The sequence below is a fragment of the Macaca nemestrina genome, chromosome 9, assembly GCF_043159975.1.
Source record: "Macaca nemestrina isolate mMacNem1 chromosome 9, mMacNem.hap1, whole genome shotgun sequence".
In the NCBI taxonomy this organism is placed as follows: Eukaryota; Metazoa; Chordata; class Mammalia; order Primates; family Cercopithecidae; genus Macaca; species Macaca nemestrina.
The window spans coordinates 125837550-125860296 of NC_092133.1; the positions used below are offsets into that span (position 1 = coordinate 125837550).

At 37.5% G+C, this 22747-nt stretch overlaps 1 protein-coding gene and 1 long non-coding RNA gene across 5 annotated transcripts in view; one reads left to right on the forward strand and one right to left on the reverse strand.

Annotated features, from left to right (window-relative positions):
- The window catches only part of LOC105488233 (solute carrier family 39 member 12), an 80940-nt gene that overhangs the window by 20287 nt on the left and 37906 nt on the right, over positions 1-22747 (reverse strand). For 2 of the 4 annotated variants that reach the window (XM_011752107.2, XM_011752106.2), the window contains 3 exons: positions 18527-18593; positions 13516-13674; positions 12763-12950 (listed from right to left, as the gene is read on the reverse strand). In XM_011752107.2, the coding sequence (XP_011750409.2) occupies positions 12763-12950; positions 13516-13674; positions 18527-18593 (414 nt within the window). Of the gene's footprint in view, positions 1-12762; positions 12951-13515; positions 13675-18526; positions 18594-20962; positions 21074-22747 lie in introns of all 4 variants that reach the window. The other 2 variants (XM_024794878.2, XM_011752105.2) reach the window with 2 other exon arrangements.
- Positions 10587-12855, forward strand: LOC105488232 (uncharacterized). The gene is made up of 3 exons (XR_011608226.1): positions 10587-10750; positions 11711-11809; positions 12725-12855. It is a non-coding gene; the product is annotated as an uncharacterized lncRNA (long non-coding RNA).

Genomic DNA, 22747 nt, shown 5'->3' on the forward strand with positions numbered 1-22747 from the left:
GACATTTAGGCAGTGCAACTATTCCGTATGATACAATGGTGGGTATGTGTCATCGTCCATTTGTCAAAACCCATAGAATGTATAAAACCAAGAGTGAAATCTAACATTAACTATGGACTTTGAGTGATAATGTGTTAAGGTATGTTCGTGAATTGTAACAGATGTATCATTGTGTTGCAGGATGTCTATCGTGGGGTGGTTGTGCGTGTGTAGAGACAAGGGACTTAAAAATAAAGTTTAAAAAATATCAATTTTTCAGTCACACTAGCCTCATTCAAGGCACAATAGCCACATGTAACTACTGGGCACCATTTGGATAGTGTAGGTAAAAAAAAAAAAAAGTTGATTATTTATCTTTAGAAGAACTCTTAACTAGAGTTACACATCCACTTTGAGAAGAATCATCATGATTATGATTCATTCTGTACTTTTTATGTCTCACCCATATAGTTCTGTTACTCTAAAAATTTGTTAAAAATAAAAAATAAGGAAAAACTGAAGCATATTTCAAGTTACTGGAGTGTTTGATGTCTAGGGCCCAACTAGACTGTGCTTTTTCACAGTCTTTTGTTGATATTCAGGACAAGATTTAGTCCAAGCACTTTCCACAATATTATACCACCAATACACCTAGATTTTTTCCCAAATGTGATCACTATTATGAAGAGTCACTGGAACATCTCCCTAATATCAAACACAGAGAAAAAAATGAAAAAAGTATTTTGAGTATTCACTTATTCACATATTGAGAACAATGTTAATAAGGCATTCAGCTAATTTTTATCTCAATTTTTAGAGTCTTTTGATGATTATTGATAACATGTCAACTATAAATGGTTACAAAGAGACATATAATAGTCTTTCCATTAAACAGATGTATAGGTAGGTAGATTTAATACAGTTCTTAGTGGCACCCAAAAGTTTATACAGTTTTTGCCCAACCTAATAATCTGTATAATCCTTTATCCATGCAATATCTCCAAGAAAATTTACTGAAAAATTCATCTATGAGATCACAACTTGCTGAAAAATTGGTAAGTTAGGAAGACTGTTTGGCCTTTATAAATCCAAAAAGTACATGAACTGGCTGAGTTCGTCTTTCTTCTCCCATACATCCTCTAGCCATCTTGCTAGTTGTAGTGCTTCACCATTAAGTCAATCACACTACTTTTTTACTTTTCTTCCAGGTAGTTAGAAACATGAAACCACACACAGGTTGTCTCTTCACAGCTGTGATCATCATGACACTGAAACTATAAATGCATTAGATTTGTAAATCCATACTAGTCCTAACAAGCAAGCCAGTTTGTACCTGGCATTCACTATCACAAACTTTAAGGAAATACCAGAAAAGTTGCTCTAGTGACCAACAAAAACATTCATGTAAGGATTGATTTTGTCACACAGCACAAGGACTTAAAAAGACATGATCATTTCTAACATTGAAAGACAATAGAGATTTCCTTTATTTATTGTCATAAATGCATATTTCTCTATTCATACAACTTAAAATTGGAGAAGGGAAAACAGACCCTGAATGAGAGAAATTTTGATTTCTGTTTCCAGTGGGTTTCAAAAACAAAACAAGAGAAAAGGGCTTATGTGATTGTTGGGGAATCCTTTTGACTTGTAAATGTGTCCTTAATGTACACATTTTTATGCATTATTGCATTATATTTTTAAAAATACTGCTTGTAGAACACATCTTCCTGTTAAATAATAATTTGTTAAGCAGTAGGTATATATTTTTTCACTCCCAAGATGTTAAAACAAAATCCAAATATATAAATTTAGCAAAGTTGAAAGACAAACACACAAAATTAGTTGCATTTATAAACACAAACAACGAACAATCCAAAAAAGAAATGAAAACAAATTTAATTACAATATCATCAAAAAGAAAAAAATACCTAGAAATAAAATTAACCAAGAAAGTGAAAGACTTGTACACTGAAAACTATAAAACATTGCTGAAAGAAATTAAAAACAAATAAATGGAAAGACATCTCATGTTCATGGATTGGAAAATTTAGTATTATTAAGATATCAATACTACTTAAAGTATAGACTAAAGGTAATCTCTAGCAAAATCCAATCACTTTAAAAAAAAAAATAGAAAAATTAACCCTAAAATTCATATGAAATCTCAAAGGATCCTCAAACAGCCAAAACAATCTTGAAAACTAGTAAATCTGGAGATCTTACATTTCCTGATTTCAAAACTTAGTACAAAACTAGAATAATCAAATGAGTGTGGTACTGGCTACAGACAGACATATAGACCAAGAGAATAGAATAGAGAGCCCAGAAATAAAGTCCTGCACACGTGATCAATTGATTTTCAACAAGGGTGCCAAAACCATTCAATGGACAAAGGACAGTCCTTTCAACAGATGGTGCTGGGGAAACTGGATATACACATTCAAAAGAACATGGTGGCTCATACTACAGTCTCAACACTTTGGGAGGCCAAGTCAAGAGGATCACTTGAAGCCAAGAGTTCAAGACAAGCCTGGGCAACATAGTGACACCCCAAATCTACAAAAAAATATTTTTTTTTAATTAGCTGGGCATGGTGGCATGTGCATATAGTTCCAGTTACTTGGGAGGTTGAGGTAGGAGAATCACTTGATCCTAGGAGATCAAGGCTACAGTGAGCTATGATCATGCCACTGCGCTGCAGCCTGGGCAACAGAGCAAGACTCTGTCTCTAATAATAATAATAATAATAACAACAACAATAAAGTTGGATGTTTACCTAACACCATATACAAAAATTAACTTAAATTGGATCAGACCCAAACATGATAGCTAAAACGCTAAAATTCTTAGATTGCTTTAACTGTTTAGGTTTTTAGCTTATTGTGATATATTTTGCTTATTGTAATGTGCTGATTACTTATCTTTTTAACTTATTGTAATATCATTGTTTAGCTTTTTAGCTTATTATAATATAAAGACTATAGTATTACAATATTTTTAATAAAGCACCATTTAGGGTAGATCTAAGAACCTATGTGACAATAAGAGATGTCACTTGCTGCCTGGTAAATATTCATTGTCATTACTTTCCACTATAAAACATGAAATTCTCAGTTTTGTTTAGATCTCAAAGTCCCTGAGCGTAAACTCAGTTCTCATGTCCTCACGCTTCATTAAGAACTAAAAACTAATCAATTTTTGCGGGATTGAAGTCCCTTTTTTTGATTGAAGCTTCTTAGGAGGCTGGAGTGCAGGGTGTGATCTTGGCTCACTGCAACCTCTGCCTCCTGGGTTCAAGCGATTCTCCTGCCTCGGCCTCCTGAGAAGCTGGACTACAGGTGTGTGCCACCACGCCCAGCTATTTTGTGTTTTTAGTAGAGAAGCAGTTTCATTATGTTGGCCAGGATGGTCTCGATCTCTTCACCTTGTGATCCACCTGTCTCCGCCTCTCAAAGTGCTGGGATTACAGGTGTGAGCCACCGCGCCCAGCCGCCCTTTCAATAGACTGCAGGGTTTTCTACTTCTAATTTATTTGTGATAGTTTGCTGTAAACAAGACGGAGGGAAGTCTGGAGTGTCTTTCTTTTCATGAACCTGGCTGACCCTCTAATTGGACCTTGGTGGAGACGGTTACATATGCACAGAGATGAGCTTTTATCAGCCACAGAGTCTTAAAAAGACCCTCCAGGATTTCTCTTTCTACAACATTCTGGAGAATAAACATCTTCTCTGGAATGTTTGCTTACAAATACTATATCAATTCTTGCTTTTAACAATCTTCTGAGAGTTGAATCCAAATAAAAGTTTGGTTATGGCTATCTTGTGCTTTTCCTTTTTTTCATGGAATTCATTTTTTTGGTTGTCCCTTTTGACATCAATCAAAAGAGGGATGTTACACTATGTTCTATTTTAGAATCATATTTGATTAGTAATAGTAGAATCCTCAACACTCTGTTGACTCAAGAATTTCCTGAAATTGGGAGGTTCGTTCCCGCTGTTTTGAATTTAGGTCTTTTTCAACTAGTATTTATGTTCAATAAACAACTTAACATAGCTGTTTTAACCTTCCTTATTATTCACGAAAGCAAAGACCACAGCTCTCAGCTTATGTGGGACAGCCAATCTGGAGGCTTTTCTCAAGGTTATTTTAAAATCTTCAGCTTTAAAAATTGTATTTGCTGAATAATTCAAATGCAGAATCTTATATGTCTATCACTTCCCAATGGGATCTTCCCAAGGCAATTCATGAAGCAGTTTGCAGCAGAAGATAAATTAAATTTTTTTTGAAAACTGTGAGTTATAAGATAAAGAGCACATCACTGTCACACACAATTAGGAGAGACAAAGATGTTGCCTGCTTTAAACTTGTATTTAACAATTCTCTTCTCCTTTTTTTCCTTAGGGGAAGTGATTCAGTTAGACAAATTCTTAGTGGTAAAGCTCAGCAAAGACAGACGTCAGCCAGCTTTAGTTCAGTTGAACAATGTGGGGGTTAGGATGCTGATCCCCGCACAGTTGAAAATTCATGTATAACTTTTGACTCTCCCAAAACTTAACTACTGATAGCTTCCTGTTGACCAGAAGCCTAACCAATAACACAATTAACACATATTTTATATGTTCTGTGTATTATATACAACATTCTTACAATAAAGTAAGCTAAGGAAAATAAAATGTTATTAAGAAAATCATAAGGGGGATGAGTGCAGGGGCTCACGCCTGTAATCCCAGCATTTTGGGAGGCTGAAGCAGGTGGATCACTTGAGGCCAGGAGTTCCAGACCAGCCTGGCCAACATGGCAAAACCCCATCTCTACTAAAAACAGAAAAATCAGTGGGCATGGGGCACATGCTTACAATCCCAGCTATTCCGGAGGCTGAGGCAAGATAATTGTTTGAACCTGGGAGACAGAGGCTGCAGTAAGCCGAGATCGCACCACTCACTCCAGTCTGAGTGACAGAGTGAGACTGTCTCAAAAAAACAAAGGAGGGAAGGAAGGAAGGAAGGAAGGAAGGAAGGAAGGAAGGAAGGAAGGAAGGAAGGAAGGAAGGAAGGAAATACCTGGAGGGGGCACTTTGTATTATTTTGTTTTGGGAAAGAAAAGAAGAAAGAAAAGAGAAACAAAATGAAATGAAAAGGAAAGAAAATCATAAAGAAGTGAAAATACATGTACTATTCATTAAGCAGAAGTGGATAATCATATAGGTCTTCATCCTCATCTTCACATTGAGGGGACTGAGGAGGAGGAGGAGGAGAAAGAGGAAGGGTTGGTCTTGCTGTCTCAGGGGTGGAAGAGGTGGAAGAAAATCTAAGGGTAAGTGAACCCATGCAGTTCAAACCTATGTTGTTCTAGGGCCAACTGCATTTTTAAAATAACTGCTTTGGAAGATCTGTGTGTATGTGTGTGTATGATCTGAGAAATTAGAAGAAAAGAGGAATGAGGAGTAGAAAAATACCTACATTTCTGATGGTCAATTTCTTTTAATTACAGAGAGAATTCAGTCTTCACCAAAGTTGGCTTAACTTCTCATTTTCTCAGTAGACAATTTCTAAGTGTGGGGTTTGACTGATTTTTACAGAAAGAGAATAGAAGTCTTTCAAAATTGTTGGTAAGAATGATTCACCCTTCTTGCTTTTGTTAAGAAATAATTTTCAATGTTAAATTACATTAATTTTGCTGCCTGAAATGAGTTTTGAATACTTGCTATTTCTTTCTCAGTCAAAGGGTATTTAAAATGATGCCAGTGGAACTCACTGATTTTAACTACAATATTTGTTGAAAACAAATACGTATATCAAGGTTACTTCATATGTCTTTTTCAAACAAACTCTCTTCCTGTGGGTGGATGTTTAACAGAATTACAGTTAGGTATTGCCAAACTTCAAAGAAAGGAAGACTTACTCATCCTTTGGATGGAGAAAGGATTCATTTACCAGACCCACCTTGGTAACTGTAGATCTTTGACTGAATTGCCTTGGAGTCTAGATTTCCTTGATAAAGACTCATTCAAACTCAATAAATTACAAGAAAAAGAAAGAAAAATGGGGAGGAGGGAATAGGATCAATATTCTAAAAGTCTAGGATTCTAGTTTAGTTTAATTTTATACTCATATGAAGAAGAAGAGAGGAGAAGCCTGGCTAGAAAGGTAAATGTTTGTCACTCAATTAATGTTTTTTTTTTTGTTTTTACCCAATTCATGTTCTTGAAGCTGCTACATTTACTAACCTACAATAAGTGTAGAGAGGATGAACTATACTGATAATCCTATTTATTGACCGGATTTAATACTCAGGTTTGATTTTTGCATTTTTGGATGTGTTTTAAAGGTAGAGGATCTTAAATTCATATTTAAAATACTTTCTATCCTGCCTTTCACATAAGGAAAATTATCTGGAAATTGTAAGTGCTCCAGGCAAAAGTCTGGCTGTGATATGACTTCTGGGAGACACTTCTCACAAGAGGGAAGATAAGTAAATTGCTCTAAGTGACTGCTTTTTATTCTTGAGGTTCCCGGCCCCCCCAACCCCCCACCCGCACAGTTATTAGATAAGTAAAATAAGGTTGAAGAAACATAAGGGATAGTCTTGGAGAGGAAATGAAGTTTTAAAGAGCATCCAAAAAAAGGGAGGGTTGGGGGAAGAGATCTAGAACCCTATATGGTGAGGGAGGTTGATGGGGGAAGTGGGTTTGAAATTGGGTATTTCCCCTATTCCAACTCATTTGCCTTGGATACACCTGGAGGGGCACCTGGGCTTTGTTTTATTTTGTTTTGGCATGAATTGGACAGGTACTTCCTTCCCCATTAGCTCCCTCCCTAAGTTACAGCTCCTCCACCAGCCTGGGTTCTATCAGTGTACTAAATTCCTGGGCAGTTGTCCAGCTCCCCCCATTGCAGGGACATCTCTGGTTACATCTACAGTGACAGTCCCTTGAGGTTTCTATAGTCCTGTTGCTATGGAAACACCATTTTGGCAGGATCTAAAAACCTTAAGAAAAATGCCTAAAGGTTTGAAACTTTGCTTCAGATCCAAAATAAACCTTCCTTTGGCATAACCCATTTATGTTTTTTTTAATTAACTAATTTATACTTTAAATAACAAATTATATTAGCTAAAAATATAGTCTCTCTTATCCAAACTGCTGGAAAAAAACAATACTTCGAGGGCTTTTTTTTCTAGTTGCGCCATTTTTATAAACTTTAGAGAAGCTGGATTTAAGAAATCCTCTAGATTTCCAATTCTGAGAATTTTCTTAGAAGGAACGTTCAGCTCTCAGACAAAATGAGATGCTCTTACACAGCAGCAAGAAAGTAAAGAGAAAATTAAATGCAAAGTAAGAAGGAAGGAAATAACAGAGATTAGGGCAGAAACAGTACAAAATTATAAAGCAATTGATAGATAGGTGTTGCTAGTTTTTTCTCTTGGGGAATTTATGCTCCCTGTTCCTGTAAACTCAGGTACTGTCAGACCACAGATCCCTGTTCCCGGGGAGCATGCACCAGGGAATACAGGAAAGTGGTGGTCCATAACCTTTTTGGCACCAGGGACCGGTTTCAAGGAAGACAATTTTTCCATGGACCGAGGGTCGGAAGTGAGGGGGATGGTTTCAGGATGATTCAAGCCCATTACATTGGTTGTGTACTTTATTTATATTATTATTACATTGTAATATATAGTGAAATAATTATGCAACTCACCATAATATAGGATCAATGGGGGCCTTGAGCTTGTTTTCCTGCAACTAGTCGGCCCTATCTGGGGTTGATGGGAGACAGTTACCAATCATCAGGCATTAGATTCTCATAAGTAGCGTGCAACCTGGATCTGTCACATGCGCAGTTTACAAGGTTCATGCTCCTGTGAGAACCTAATGCCCCCGCTGATCTGACAGAAGGCAGAGCTCAGGTGAGCAATGCAGAGCGGCTGTAAGTAGGGATGAAGGTTTGTTTGCTCACCTGCTGCTCACCTCCTACTGTGTGGCCTGGTTCCTAACAGGACCAGGGGTTGAGAACTCCAGCAATAAAGTTTCCAGCGAACTTGAAACTATCACTACCACCTGCTCATTTGGGGCTCCCTATATTAATGGATCAACCAACAGTGAAGAAAGTTACTCTAATGGTAAGAGCAATTGTTAGTGATTATGTCAGATGCATGTGAACAAGAGCAATCCATCTTGAATAGGAGCTGGGTAAAATGAGGCTGAGACCTGCTGGGCTGCATTCCCAGACAGTTAAGGCATTCTACATTACAGGATGAGATAGGAGGTCAGCACAAGATACAGGTCATAAAGACCTTGCTGACAAAACAAGTAGCAGTAAGGAAGCCAGCAAAATCCCACCAAAACCGAGATGGCGATGAGAGTGACTTCTGGTCGTCCTCACTTCTACCCTCCCGTCAGTGCCTTGACAGCTTACAAATGCTATGGCAATATCAGGACATTGCCCCAGATGGTCGAAAAAGGGGAGGCATGAATAATCCACCCCTAGTTTGGCATATCATCAAGAAATAACCATGAAAATGGGCAACCAACAGCCCTTGGGGCTGCTCTATGGAGTAGCTGTTCTTTTATCCCTTTACTTTCTTCATAAACTTGCTTTTTCTTTGCACTGTGGACTCTCCCTCAATTCTTTCTTGCACAAGATCCAAGAACCCTCTCTTGGGGTCTGGATTAGGACCCCTTTCCTGTAATAATTACCTTGAGGAGTTAGGGGTGCTGTTGCGTGGTGAGAAGAGAAGGAACACAGCTAGAAATTCAGATTTCTTGGAGCGTCTCTTGGTGCTTCTTGATGCCTGGTAACAATGGTCACCAGGCAACTAGAGGATACACAGCCTAACAAGGACAAAGCAGTGAACGTTCAGACCCTTCAGTGAAGACCTAAGTTGCCTCTCCCAGGAGAACAATGTAGATCAACCCAAGCAAGTGCTGCTTGGAGCTCTGGAGGATCAGGATTGGATGCTGGAGAGCAGAGATGATGAATATCAACTATGGCCTCAGGGCCAGCAGGGTTTGGAGCTTCTCCCACTTATTATTTTGTATTAAGTCTTTGTGGTATTTTGGCTGGCTATCACCATGCAGGGACTTGGGGAGACATGGGTGTTAAGAGGAAAGGAGGGCATTTGAGGAGTGGAAGGGGTCAACCGTTGATAGACATCACATGTGTGCTATTTCAGATGCACTCATTCCCATCTCTGACCCCAATCACTGCTGCAGAGACCCATTCCAAGGAGGTGTTGATTGGTTTTGCAGAGTCTTGCTTCTGGTCTACACGGCATTCCTCTTTCTCCTGCCCTGGGCTTCTTTGATGTGAGGGCTTGAGCCCCTTTACGGGAATGCTCTTAGTACTCCAGTGTGTATAACCTGGAAGTGGAGATGGCGAGGTAATGCTGGCGGGGCCAGTGTTGAACACAGGGACAAGAGCCTGTACATAAAGCCTCTTCCTTTCCCAGGTAAACTATTCTGAGATATATTTCTTGAGCCTCATGAGAAGGTCCTGTGTGATCGTGTTCCCATAGTCCTGGTCAACTTAAAAAAAACACAGATGGTATTGACTTTTCTTCCTTCTCTGTTTCAGCTCGCCGGCCCTTCACTTCTGCTCCCTGGGATCACCTCCCAGATGAATTGCTTTCACCCTGTCCTTTGTCTTCCCAGCTGCTTTGAAGGAAACCCAGTCTAGGACACTGATCTTCATAACAGAGCATTAATTTCCTCTGGCCACCCAGAGCGGCATTCATTCTTAACTTCCTTTAGACATGCTTCAATGCAATTTGGAGTTAGTGTGCTTGAATAAGCCAATTCTACTTTGGAGAATTAAGGCTGGCACTTTTCCCTGCAGAGGACTTTCTTCTTTGCTGACCTCATTGCTAATGGCCTCATTTATGTCTCTAGTTCTTGTTCTCCGGGGGCTTTGAAATAACACACCCAATTTCTTTAAAACAAACAAACAAAGATCTAGCTAGTCTTTTGACATTAACCTTGTTCAGAAGGTGCCTGGTCAATATCCAGGATTTAGCAATTAACTAGTATATTCTATCTAGTATTCCGCTTTACCCTTTTGTTGCTGCATTTATTTTATTTGCTGTTTCACAGAGTCTTTGCAACCTTGTTTTCTTCCCTTTAAATGACCGACTATTTTCTTTGGCATGGCCCCAGAGAACAGTAACAGTTAAACTTATTGCTATGTGAAAGTGCTGCGTTTGTTTAGAAGTTGCTCTGAAGGCCGTGAGAGCAAGCGACCTGGATGATAGGAAGTAGCCCCGGGAAACTCACAAGTTTTTTTTTTCCTGTCTTTCTGCCAGGATGCTGGTTTTTCCTTGGCTAATAGTCATTTGCAATAGGGTCAAGATTTATGCCAGTTGGAATCTCACAGGATATCAGTCACATTGCTCTCTTATAAGCAATTGCTTACCCTTATAAGAAAAGGAGCAGGAACATTGAAAGGAAAATGACATATTTAGCTTAGGGTTCTGCATGACAAATGGCTCTTGATAACCTTCCCAGGTCAATTCTGGGAGAGTAGACAAAAGCAAAGAAAGCAAATCGACTACAGACATTGACATTCATCTACTCAAAGAGAGAACCAGTCTGTGTGAAAAACAGAGTAAACTTCAAAAGAATCCAGCAATTGCCCTGAACTGAGCCATAAAGAGAAATTAGAAATCGAAAGTTGAAAATTAGGAAGCTCAAGAGCGAATCTGAGGACTGATGTGTTCCACACATTACCTTCAAGAGTGTTTAGTTTAAACAAAGGATAGCTCACATCATTAAATGGTGAGTGACTGTGGTTTCAAAGTCACAAAAAAACTGTAAATACAGATTTCTCAAGTTGAAAGAATCGCAGGATTCCGTAACATTGACCTCAGGTTGGGGGATAGGTTCAGAAAAAGGGGTAAAATTTGCTCCGCTTTATTTTATTTTTTTAAGTTCCTGGGAACATATGTAGGTTTGTTACATAGGTAAACGTGTGCCATAGTGGTTTGCTGCACCTATCAACCCATCACCTAGATATGAAGCCCGGCATGCATTGGCTCTTTACCCTAATGCTCTCCCCACCCCTACCCTCCCCCGACAGGCCCCAGTGTGTGTTGTTCCCGTCCCTGTGTCCACATGTTCTCATCATTCAGCTCCCACTTATAAGTGAGAACATGCAGTGTTTGGTTTTCTCTTCCTGCATTAGTTTGCTGGGGATAATGGCTGCTAGCTTCATCCATGTCCCTGCAAAGGACACGATCCCATTCCTTCTTATGACTGCATATTATTCCATGGTGCATATGTATCACATTTGCTTTATCTAGTCCATCACTGATGGGCATTGGGGTTTATTCCATGCCTTTGCTATTGTGTATAGTGCTGCATATATCTTTATAATAGAATGATTTATATTCCTTTGGATATATACCCAGTAATGGGATTGCTGGGTCAAAATTTGCTCCACTTTTCACCTTATTATCAAAATTAGAATGTTCTCAGAGCACCACAAATAATATATAAGAACATTTCTAAATATGGAAGGACATTTGGTGTTTACCTCATCTGCATGCATCTCATAAGAGTTAAGAAAAACCACCGGAAACTCAGAAGCCTTAGAGTGGGGTTTAAAAATGGCAGGGTTTGCTTTGAGAATCCCCTTATTAAGACTTACTTCAACAACGCACTGCTATTCTGGTTGTATTAGCACAGGTTTCTGCCTCCTATATTTTTTTCCTTATGAAACATTTCTTTTACTTCCAGGACAATGGTTGGATTCTGCTTCACTAGTAGTCCATCTCAATGAATCGGTTCCACATATTGCCTTCAAGATTAATTTACTTTTTCTTCTCCGGGACACAGGTAATAACATATCTGACTTTTATTCAGCTTGATTTCAGCCTTAAATCCTTCTTTGGTTATTTTATTTCATTTTTATTTGCCATATTCCAACCCATGAGAAGGGATAATCAATATGATTTTACCTTAAGATATTTTTAAAGTTGTAAACAAGCCCAATAGGGAGTGACCTTCAAAAAGACTTTTATCTTATGGAGACCAGAATTTAAGAAGCAAGACAATGTGAAATTTCCCAGGTTCAATTCCCTCACCAGGTTATACAGAAACACAACCAATGACTGAGTTATCATTAGGGTCAACAAGGACCTCTATAGGAAACATAGGTTGCAATTTTAGAGACCAAATACTCTAAAAATCTTTCTTTCTCATTTCATCAGTGCAATGGCCCTTTGGCAATTAAAACTTAAAAGATGTAATCATTAGTTTAAAAAATACGTTTGGTTAATTAAGTCAGTGATTTAATTCAATGACAAATTCAGTTGAATTATTTTCCATTGTGTAAATAAAATAACTGGCTATTTAACAGAACTTTTGCATTGTAAAAATAAAGTAGCTGGCTGATTGACAGAACTTTTCATTTTTCAACTGGAAATACAGGCATCATATATAGATACAAAGCTGGAATCAAATGAGCTGATGATTACTTTTTGAAGATTACAAACATTTCATTCTTTCCACTTAAATTCACTAAAAGAAAAAAGTTTTACATGCAACTGCTATCACACGCCTGTCACTTTAACGCTACAGAAAATATCAATATTTTCTTTACCTCAAATTACATTCTTTCTGCCTAGAAAGCACTTTCTGGGAGTACAAAGAATACTTCCTTAATGGTTTATACTGTTTTATAAATTCTTCTCTTCTACTCATTTATCCTTCCATTTTTACCAGGTTTTTTTCTCTGTTTTACATTTTCAGCATTCAGAAAACCCAAATAGAAAAGCCACCAAGCTTACCATTTCAACCAACGATAAATATAAGAACATCCCAGCAGTGACTGTGAAGATCCAGTCTTGAACGCATGGATCAGCTGACACGGAAAGGCCAATGTATAATCCTATGAAGGCAGTTAGGGAACTTATAAAATTCATCAGGATGGCAGTCTTCATAGAAAGTCCGGAGCTTAAGAGCACAGCAAAGTCTCCTGAAGTTTAAGAGGAAAGGAAAATATAATTATCATTTAATGGAAGATGCCTTTTACCCTGTTGGTCAGGCTGGTCTCGAACTCCTGTCCTCAGGTGATGCACTTGCCTCGGCCTCCCAAAGTGCTGGGATTACAGGTGTGAGCCACCATGCCTGGCTGGTTTTAATTTAAATGTGATTTTATCTTACTGGCCCGTTTGCTGACGTGATGGATAAAGTTTCCCTCCTAATATTTTTCTCACATTTAATATGTAGATTTTAAAGTCCTTGTCAAAATTCTTTAAAGTATTTCTCTGAATGACTCTCTCCCATATGGAATTCTCTGGAATCCAAATAGAGTCATTTCTGGCCCTGGGAAACATCATAAAGGAGTTTAACTGGATTTTATTCCAAGGTACAGGAGTTATTTTTCTAGTCCTCCTCTTCTTATGGTTTAAATAAATTATAAAAGGAAAGTGCTCATCTTTCAATCCTAGGTGAGAAAAAGAATCCTAGTAAACCATAGCTGGAAAGATGTTATTTCTTTCTCAACAAGCCAGAAACAGTAATTCCATTGCCAAACTTACCCATTTCATGTGGGATTTCATGACACAAGATAGCAATCGTGGTGGTCACTCCTGACTCGGATGATGAGGAGAAGGCTGCTCCTATGGCTAGGCCATCTGCAAAATTATGCAGGCTGTCCCCAACCAGAATCATGATTGCTAACAAGCTAATAACTTTACCTAAAGAACCAAATAAACACAGAAGAAGCATTAACAGAGCATTACATATTTCACCAAATCCTTCAAAACCAACCAGCTTTCCCACCTACCCTTGACATTCTTATATTCCATCTAATGAAATACCATCACTTTGTTTCAGCAAAAGTCAGGACTAGAGATTTAAGTGTGATAACCAACACACTTGAACGTATGGTCACTGTTTTGCTAACTGGTCTAATAAGATAAATTATATGCTGGCATTCCTTATTTTAACATCTTATGCAGTTATGCCTAAAGAAGAAGGTAAAAACCATGTTGTAGCCTCCCCAAATACCACTGATGACCTTCCCGTCTGTCTTTTGTAATGCATTTCAAAATAATTTAAGAACCTTGCTATAGACTAAATGTTTGTGTCTCCCCAAAATCCATACGTTTAAACTTACTCCTCTAGTGTGGTGGTATTAGGAGGTAGGGCCTTTGGAATGGAATTAATACCCTTATAAAAGAGATGCCAAGGAGTTCCCTTGCCCCTTCTGCCACTTCCCGCTGTAGGAAGGCGCCATCTACAACCAGAAAGTTGGCTCTTGTCTTGCACCTTGATCTTGGACTTCTAGGCTCCAGGACCATGAGAAAGAAACTTTTGTTGTTTAGAAGCCATCCAGTAGCTTTACCTAAACTACTTTGGTAGTTTGTTGTAGCAGACTGAGTGGGCCAAGACAAACTTCCCAGGGGAATGTCATTAAAATGGAATCTATTTCGCAAAGCTGTTCATGTGAGTTAGACTTTCTGTGTCAATCTAGGGCAGTGTGCTTTCTGTCATTGTGTGATTGTTTTGTTTCCTTTTCTGGTGAGTGCTAATGACTTCCCTGAAGCACCCCATTCACTCCCCACTGTGACTTCAAGAGAACCACAACCAACATTTCTGGCCCCATAATTAGCTTTGCAATAATTACTCAATGTTTTCATCTTCCTGCAAGATAACTTTCAGCAGTAGGCCAGTTAGATGTTGAACAAGATAAAGAGAAGCTTCCGTCTTCATGGAATTCTATTACATAATATATATTATCTGGTCAGGAGAGAGCCAATGAAATAATTTTGATCATAATTGGGTTCAGCTTTTTAATGGACAGAACTTCTGTTCTGAAAAATCTAAATTGCATGTTAGTATAACTCAATTGTAGAGTTGAATGACTCACAAGCAGAAAAAGTATTTCAAGCACAGTACTTATTTTGGTAGTAATCTGCCTAGGTAGACCATTTGATAAGAATAGTCATTAATCAATTGTCATAGTCTAAACTTTCATTAATTATTCGGTTGCATATATATTGTGTGACAGGTGTAAGTAGTAGTTATTGTTACTGTTAGAACTCAATGCATAATGCTTTTTTTTTTTTTTTTTTGACAGAGTCCTGGTCTGTCACCCAGGCTGGAGTGTAGTGGTGCAATCTCGGCTTACTACAAGCTCTGCCTCCCAGGTTCACACCATTCTCCTGTCTCAGCCTCCTGAGTGGCTGAGACTACAGGCACATGCCACCATGCCTGCCTTGTTTTGCTGTATTTTTAGTAGAGACGGGGTTTCACCATGTTCGTCAGGCTAGTCTCGAACTCCTGACCTATGGTAATCCACACGCTTCAGCCTCCCAAAGTACTGGGATTACAGGCGTGAGCCACTGCACCTGGCCTGAGTGCATAATTCTAATAATTGTGCTCAATAAAAATAGAAAGAGGATACTTCCTGGTTTCTAACTGTTACACGGCCTAAGGCTACAAGGGAGATTGCATTTTTTTTTTTTTTTTTTTTTTTGAGACGGAGTCTCGCTCTGTTGCCCGGGCTGGAGTGCAGTGGCCGGATCTCAGCTCACTGCAAGCTCCGCCTCCCGGGTTTACGCCATTCTCCTGCCTCAGCCTCCCGAGTAGCTGGGACTACAGGCGCCCGCCACCTCGCCCAGCTAATTTTTTTGTATTTTTTTTAGTAGAGACGGGGTTTCACCGTGTTAGCCAGGATGGTCTCGATCTCCTGACCTCGTGATCCACCCGTCTCGGCCTCCCAAAGTGCTGGGATTACAGGCTTGAGCCACCGCGCCCGGCCAGGAGATTGCATTATAATGTGGTTTGCCATCTTATTTGGGGAGTATGAATTGATTCATATCATATCCCACACTGTGATATAAATAACTTCAGTAAATTGCAGATAGAGCCCAAATTAACATCTAGAAGATAGCTCCATTTACTGTGTTTCAAAGATGGCCTGTGCATTTTACTTCTAAAAATCATGGATATTTAGAAATATCACTGTAAGACTAACTTACATCCTTCTTGTGGTTCACTAACTTATTTTAGTCTTTGCTAAAAAGGGGAAAATTTCAGGCAACAGCCATAAGAACAAAGAATAAATACTGAATTATTGAATTCAGGGAGTTCTTATTGACATTGCCTGGAAACGCTCAGAGTCCAGTAATGCTACCAGATCATTTAACTGCTCCTGCCAATTTTCAGAGATAAAGCTCTTCTTTGTGAAAGGAAATTTTAAAAAAACTTGAAGTGATACATTTGACAACACTGCAACATGCAAATAAACTTGTAATTTCCACATGCCTACATGTAGTCCTGGTATTAATAGCATATATTCCAAATGAGGATTTTTAGCCAATATTATACCCTGCTAGAAACCAGTGTGGCCTATTTTTGCTGTTGTTTTATTATCTCTGATCATGGGTTTCTAAATGTCAGATCATGGATAGGTAACAAGCCACAGGCAACTATAAACATTTGCATGTAAGCCATAAAGAACATGCTGTGTCTATTTCTTAAAATAATTTAAACATTATTTAGTGGGAGGCTGAGGCAGGAGAATCGCTTGAACCCAGGAGGCGGAGGTTGCAGTGAACCAAGATCTTGCCGCTGCACTCCAGCTTGGGTGACAGAGAGTTTTCGTGTGAAAAAAAAAAAAAAAAAAAATTAGTGGAAGACAAGTATTCACTGGTAATTTAATATACTCATTACAGAATTACCTGTAGTATTTTACCTTTATTCATGTACTTGGCAATCATATTGAGTTCCATGTTTCTGAACTATCAGAGGTTTTCCATGGTAAAACATGGGAGCTGGAAGTGGTATCACTGTGCTTTTTTAAAATTTAAATCAGACTGTGGATTGAATTTTTGCATCTTGTCTTTTGAAACACAAGTTGAGTTCCACAGATGAGGTAATATAAAACAAGTCATCAAATATTTGAAGCTTAATTCAATATGTCCTGGCAAAGGGGCAGTTGAGTAATGTAATATGGATGTGTTTACTATTCATTCTATAAGCCAAGCTTGACAGGAAGTAAGCAGGTAAATAGGAGGCCTACAAAATGTCTGAAGAAGACCATCGTTACTCCCTAATCTAGCATCCTCTTTCAGCTCCTGGTTTGACTGGGCATATCCTTCTTTCAAGACCACAACCAAAGAGAAAAAAAAGTCTATTGCAGATCTACTATGTGCCCAGCATTCTAAAATTACTCTTGGAACTAAAAGTTTAGAAGGAAAAATATTACTAGCAATGTTCTAAAAGCAGAAATGGACAAATTTTGAATCAAATAAATAAATTACATGAGTTAATGTATCTAAAACATTTAGAACAGTAGTTGTTATAATGGTGTTTGTTCTTAGTAGTATTTCTATCCCTGACTACATCCCAAGCTAAGGATAAAGACCATTCTTATTTTATTCCGCACTGATCAAGACCATGCTTATTTTATTCTGCATTGCATAAAACATGCCTGAAACGGCATATCTTCAAACATTTCTTCAATGAATAAAACAATGTGAAAGGATGCATTGACGCATGCATGAATGAATGAGCACAAAACAATTGTTGATACATTAGCATTTCTTTAGTTCCCCAGTGCTAGGGTTGACTAGCTATATAATCTTGAGCAGTGATTTAACCTTTCTAACAACTAGTTTCTTCATCTGTATAGTTCAGATAATATTTATTCTTACTTAAGTTGTAGGAGAATTGAATGAAATCACATCAACTGTGCAGCCCTGTGCCTAGCATATAAGAAGCGTTCAATACATGTTAGCTATATTTATTATTTGCTAAGTTATTATGGTAAAATGGGAATAACTAATCATGATGCATAACATTAAAACCTTAAGAAGTTTGTGTCACAAAAGGGTAAAATAAATGAGAAAAAATAGGGCAAAACTTCAAGAGTAACAGATGAAAACCAAAACAGACAAAAAAGAAAAAACAAACAAACAAAATCTTGCAAGAATTACTCAGAAACATAAGCACAGGTTAATAAAATCCTATCCAAAATTGGTCAATTAAATGCGGAAGAAGAAAAAATCATAGCAACAAACATCAACCTTTGTTAATTAAAAATTAAATGAACAAATGAGTTACAGAATAAGATGTGAATAAATGAGATCATTGATTTTAACTCTACCATCTCAATGACAGTGTGATAAATAAGACGTATTTGTGATGAATTTTCAGTAGACTGATAGAAGATGAGAAAACAAAGATATATCCACACTTCACAGTGAAATAAAAGCCTCAACCTTCACACAAATATATTTAGAAATGAGCTATGATAAATACATAAATGTTTACATTAATTGAAGTTTCCCCTGAAGGGAATTAGTTTAAATCAACTAAGAAAAACTTCATTTTTAAAGGAAAGAGTAAAATTGATATGAATATGTAGTAAATTTGAGAGCTGGATAGGAATTAGTTTTTATTACAAATCCTATTGCAAAGTTTTTCATAATAAACTACATACCCAATATGACATCTACATGGTTTTGACATTTTATTTTCAAACAGATATAACTGTTTTCTATGGCACTTTCTACATGTAAAGTTTAGCTTGGTACTCACATTTTCGGTTGGGGGCTGTCATACTGCCTATAGGCATTTCAGCTGCCTGTGAATCTTCTGGGCTTTTCTATTTTAAATTAAAAAATAACTGATGAAACATAAGTAATAGCCACGATTTTGTTGGAAAATGAAACATCTGGAGAGTTATGTTGGTTTTTAAAAGACATTTTAATACTCTAGATGTGTATTAGAACCTCTAGGTTTCATAGACACACACGATGTAGAACTGAAAGTCTGTGGGCAAAGCAAGTCTTTTGCACTCTTCATATTTAGATGAAAATAGCACTCTCAGGTAGATCAGAATCTTCCATAGAGAGCTGAAGGCTACTGAGACAGTCTGTAATTCAGACTCATAAATTATGTAAACCTTTATGAAATTCAAAAGCTATTAAAAAAATTATTCTTGGCCTAACTCGGCACTTCTCCTGTAAGGTGGATTGTGGATTTAGGATTCATCCTCTGATCTGTGAGCAGTGGATGTATGGAATCCACTGGATGGAAAAGAAACCCATGCCAACTCAACACCTCATTTCATTCACGGCAGCATAATATTCTGTGTTAACTGCTCTGCCAGTCAGTAAAAGAATCTTGCCCATTAAGAAAGTAGACCCACCGATTTATAAAAGACAACAATAATAGATTCAAAGTTTTTTTAAATCCTTTTATATGACAGAGAAGTGAGATTTTGAAATTGACTTTATGAGTATAAAGATTACATTTTATTTCAGAGACTGACTCATAGTCCAATTTCTGAAAAGATATTTTCCCTCTTTGCGCCTCTGATTTCAATTCTATAAAAACCTTTTTATCTGCATATTAAATATGTCCTCTTAAAAGCATATTCATAGAATTCTATGACCCAAAATTGGACAAATTTTGACACAAATGTAATGAGTTAAATGCATTTTGTGTGTGTGTAAAAGAGAAAGTAAATTTTACATATTAGTAACATTCACATATTAGAATAATAGCAGCTATTCAAAAGATAATAATAGGCTGTTTTTGGAGAAGGATGGCTGAGAAGTAAGGCAGAGCCTGTAGGATACAGAGAGCAGGAGGCAGATCTCTTACTTGAAGTTGGGTGTATACAGAAACAAAAAACAATGTGATCCCTTTATGTTACACCAAAAACCTAATTATAATCACAATGCTTTATAGTTCTGGTAAAATACCAGAATTTAGATATTTATTCTAGAATGTTTTGTCTTGTTTTTCAACAAAAGCTATTTATTGTCACATTGTGTAAAGTAATTTAGAGCCAAACATTCAGGACTTCTTATTGATTGGGAAAAAAAATGTACGTTCTTCTTTATCCTTGAGTTTCTTGAAAAAACAAGAAATTAAACTCATCAAACACTCCTAAAAGTTTGTACAATTTCTATTATGCTGTAGGTCAAACTTGCAGCTTAAATAACACGAGGAATTATGCATATATTAGTGAGCTGGAGTGTTCAAATAGCTCAAGACTCACTAAGGTACCTTCAGAGATTTGGTTACATGCATCTTGGGGCTCTGGACACTTCAAAGAGAAGGAATAAGGTCAGTATTAAAGTGATTTTTGAAACTAACCCCACCTGAAGTTATCTTCTTTCAAATCACATTTAGAATATCTAAGCAATAAATACAATTAAGGCTCTTAAAATCGTATTTTAAAGGAAATTTCTGGCTCCTATCTCTGAGTTAGCACAAGATCTGAAATCTACTCCTTGACTTCTATTTTGCTATGTCAATATCTCAGGAATAGCCTCCTCATTTCTACTGAGGAATCTATCCTTACACTGTAAACCCTTTACCCCAAGGCCATGGTTCCAGGAGGCAGGGATTTTAACAATTAAACATTACTTTCATATTTTTCCCATTCCTATACTTACTTAAGAATTTGAATGGGAATATTGTTTTGAACATGATTGGGCATTGTGCTTTGAGAATTAATATAGAAGATTTTATTGTGGAAAAGTTAGTAGAATGAAGGCACTTAACTATGAAACATCTCATTAGGCAGAATCAGTTCTCTCCTGCGTTATGAAATGAACACCCCAGTCCTAGGTGCACTGGGTAATCCCTTGCTCAACATCTGTTTGCATTCACCTAGTCATGGCTAAGGATTACTCAGAATGCAAAACCCAAAGGTCAACTGGTTTATGAAAACTTGTAAACACAAGGATTAAGGACGTGTCTACGATGTCAGTCTGATCCATACATGTTTGAAAGTGATGCAGAGAGCAATGATTTGAATCTGTGGAGGGTGCTTGTTGCTCTTTAAAACAGCTTTCAGGTGCTTGGCCGAGTTTTCTAAACAGTATTTATCATAGTTAAGAATAGGTAAAGCAGGAGTATGGAATCTGTTTGTCTACCCTACTGATTTTCATTTGTTCATTGAGGAATAAAGGAGAGAAGATAATCAGATGAGTAGAATGCTTCAGATCAACAACCTACCAACTGGATAGTTGAAGCAGATTTGCCTCTGCCTGCCTGGTCACTTAATTCAGAGTTGAGTGCAAGATGGTGGGAATGTCCCACGTGCCCATTAACCAATGACAGGCCCTGCTGGAAGAGGATGATTTAAAATTAGTGTTGAAGCCAGAAGAACACAGCTGTAGTCTTCGTCAATGCCATGGTTCCATTCTATTGCCTATTGGCCAAAATGGTAGTTGCCACAAAAGAGAACTGGGATGCTTTAAGAATGGAATGCAACTTCAAAAATGTCTAGTGATGATTGAAGGAGTCTTGAATAGTAGTAGTTTTTATACTGTCTTTTTATTTACTAAAAAAGTTATATTCACACAAAATTAAATTTGAATTCTTTCTGGAGATACCACAATGATAATAATCAAAAGTATATTGTACCCTGTGACTACTAAAATAACGTCTCTGGAAATATATTCATCAAGGAAAGCATTTGCAGTTCCTAAAACATATGCATTCCTTTTATTTTAGGCAATATTATAAATCTTGAAATTATGCTCTTAAAACTCATGTGCTCTTAAACTCCCTGACAAGCCCATAAACAATCTGAATAAACTCTACATTTTTGGATGTTCAGAATTTCTTTCACTCATTACCATACTGGATTTCTAACTACTGAGTTATTGGTATGTTGGCTTTCTAATTTAGTTTTCCCAACCCAGAAATGTTAATCCATTGGGTATAAGTGGGGATTTGTTATTTTTTTAATGCTTCTTGAGATTAGCACTTCTTTTGTGAAGGGTAAGTTCCTAAACTTTTAGGGTAAGTACTGTAATAGAAGTTGGCATTCCTAATTTCCAAATTACCATAACATCCCTAGTTTGAGCCCCAGGCCAAAGAAAAGTCCTGCTTTATTAGAAAACTTTTACAAAAGGTGATTTGTAGTCTATTTGAATTCATGACATCTATTTATTGCTGAAAAGTTTTCAAATATATAGAAAGCTGAAAGAATTGTATTGTAATGTAAATATAGAGCTATCCACTTCCTGGATCCTATGATTATTTTATTAAATCTATTTTATCATGTATCCATCTATCATCCCTCTATCCATCCATAAATTCATTTTATTTTTTGATGCATAAAACAGAATTTTGAACAAATTTAGGAATGATGAACAATACGTGCTATTTATTTTTTCCTTTTTTCTCTTTTTTTTTTTTGAGATGGAGTCTTGCTCTGTCACCCAGGCTGGAGTGCAGTGGTACGATCTCGGGTCACTGCAACCTCTGCCTCCTGGGTTCAAGCAATTCTCCTGCCTCAGCCTCCCGAGTAGCTGGGATTACAGGCGCGCAGCACCACGCCTGGCTAATTTTTGTATTTTTAGTACAAACAGGGTTTCACTGTGTTGGCCAGGCTGGTCTCAAACTCCTGACCTCAGGTGATCCGCCCGCCTCAGCCTCCCAAAGTGCTGAAATTACAGGCGTGAGCCACAGCGCCCGGCCCATATTTGTAGACATTTATCAGCTACTGGCATAATAAAAGAAATTACTAAAGCTGAAAAAATATTTGCCACAAATTTCAAAATTTCTAACCTACTGATTTTTGTAATTTTAAATGCCTTTAAGATAGAAAATGACATGTGATTTTGTGGCTTTTCCAAGTTTTTGTTTGCTTATTTGTTTAGGTTAAGAAAGACATCCAAAACGCTGATTAGTAGCTAGAATGTTGGACCCCTTCAGTCCCCAGACATAAAATGGTACCCAGTTCATAAACCAACCATGAAGGTTAAACAAAAGGTCGTAACAAGTACACTA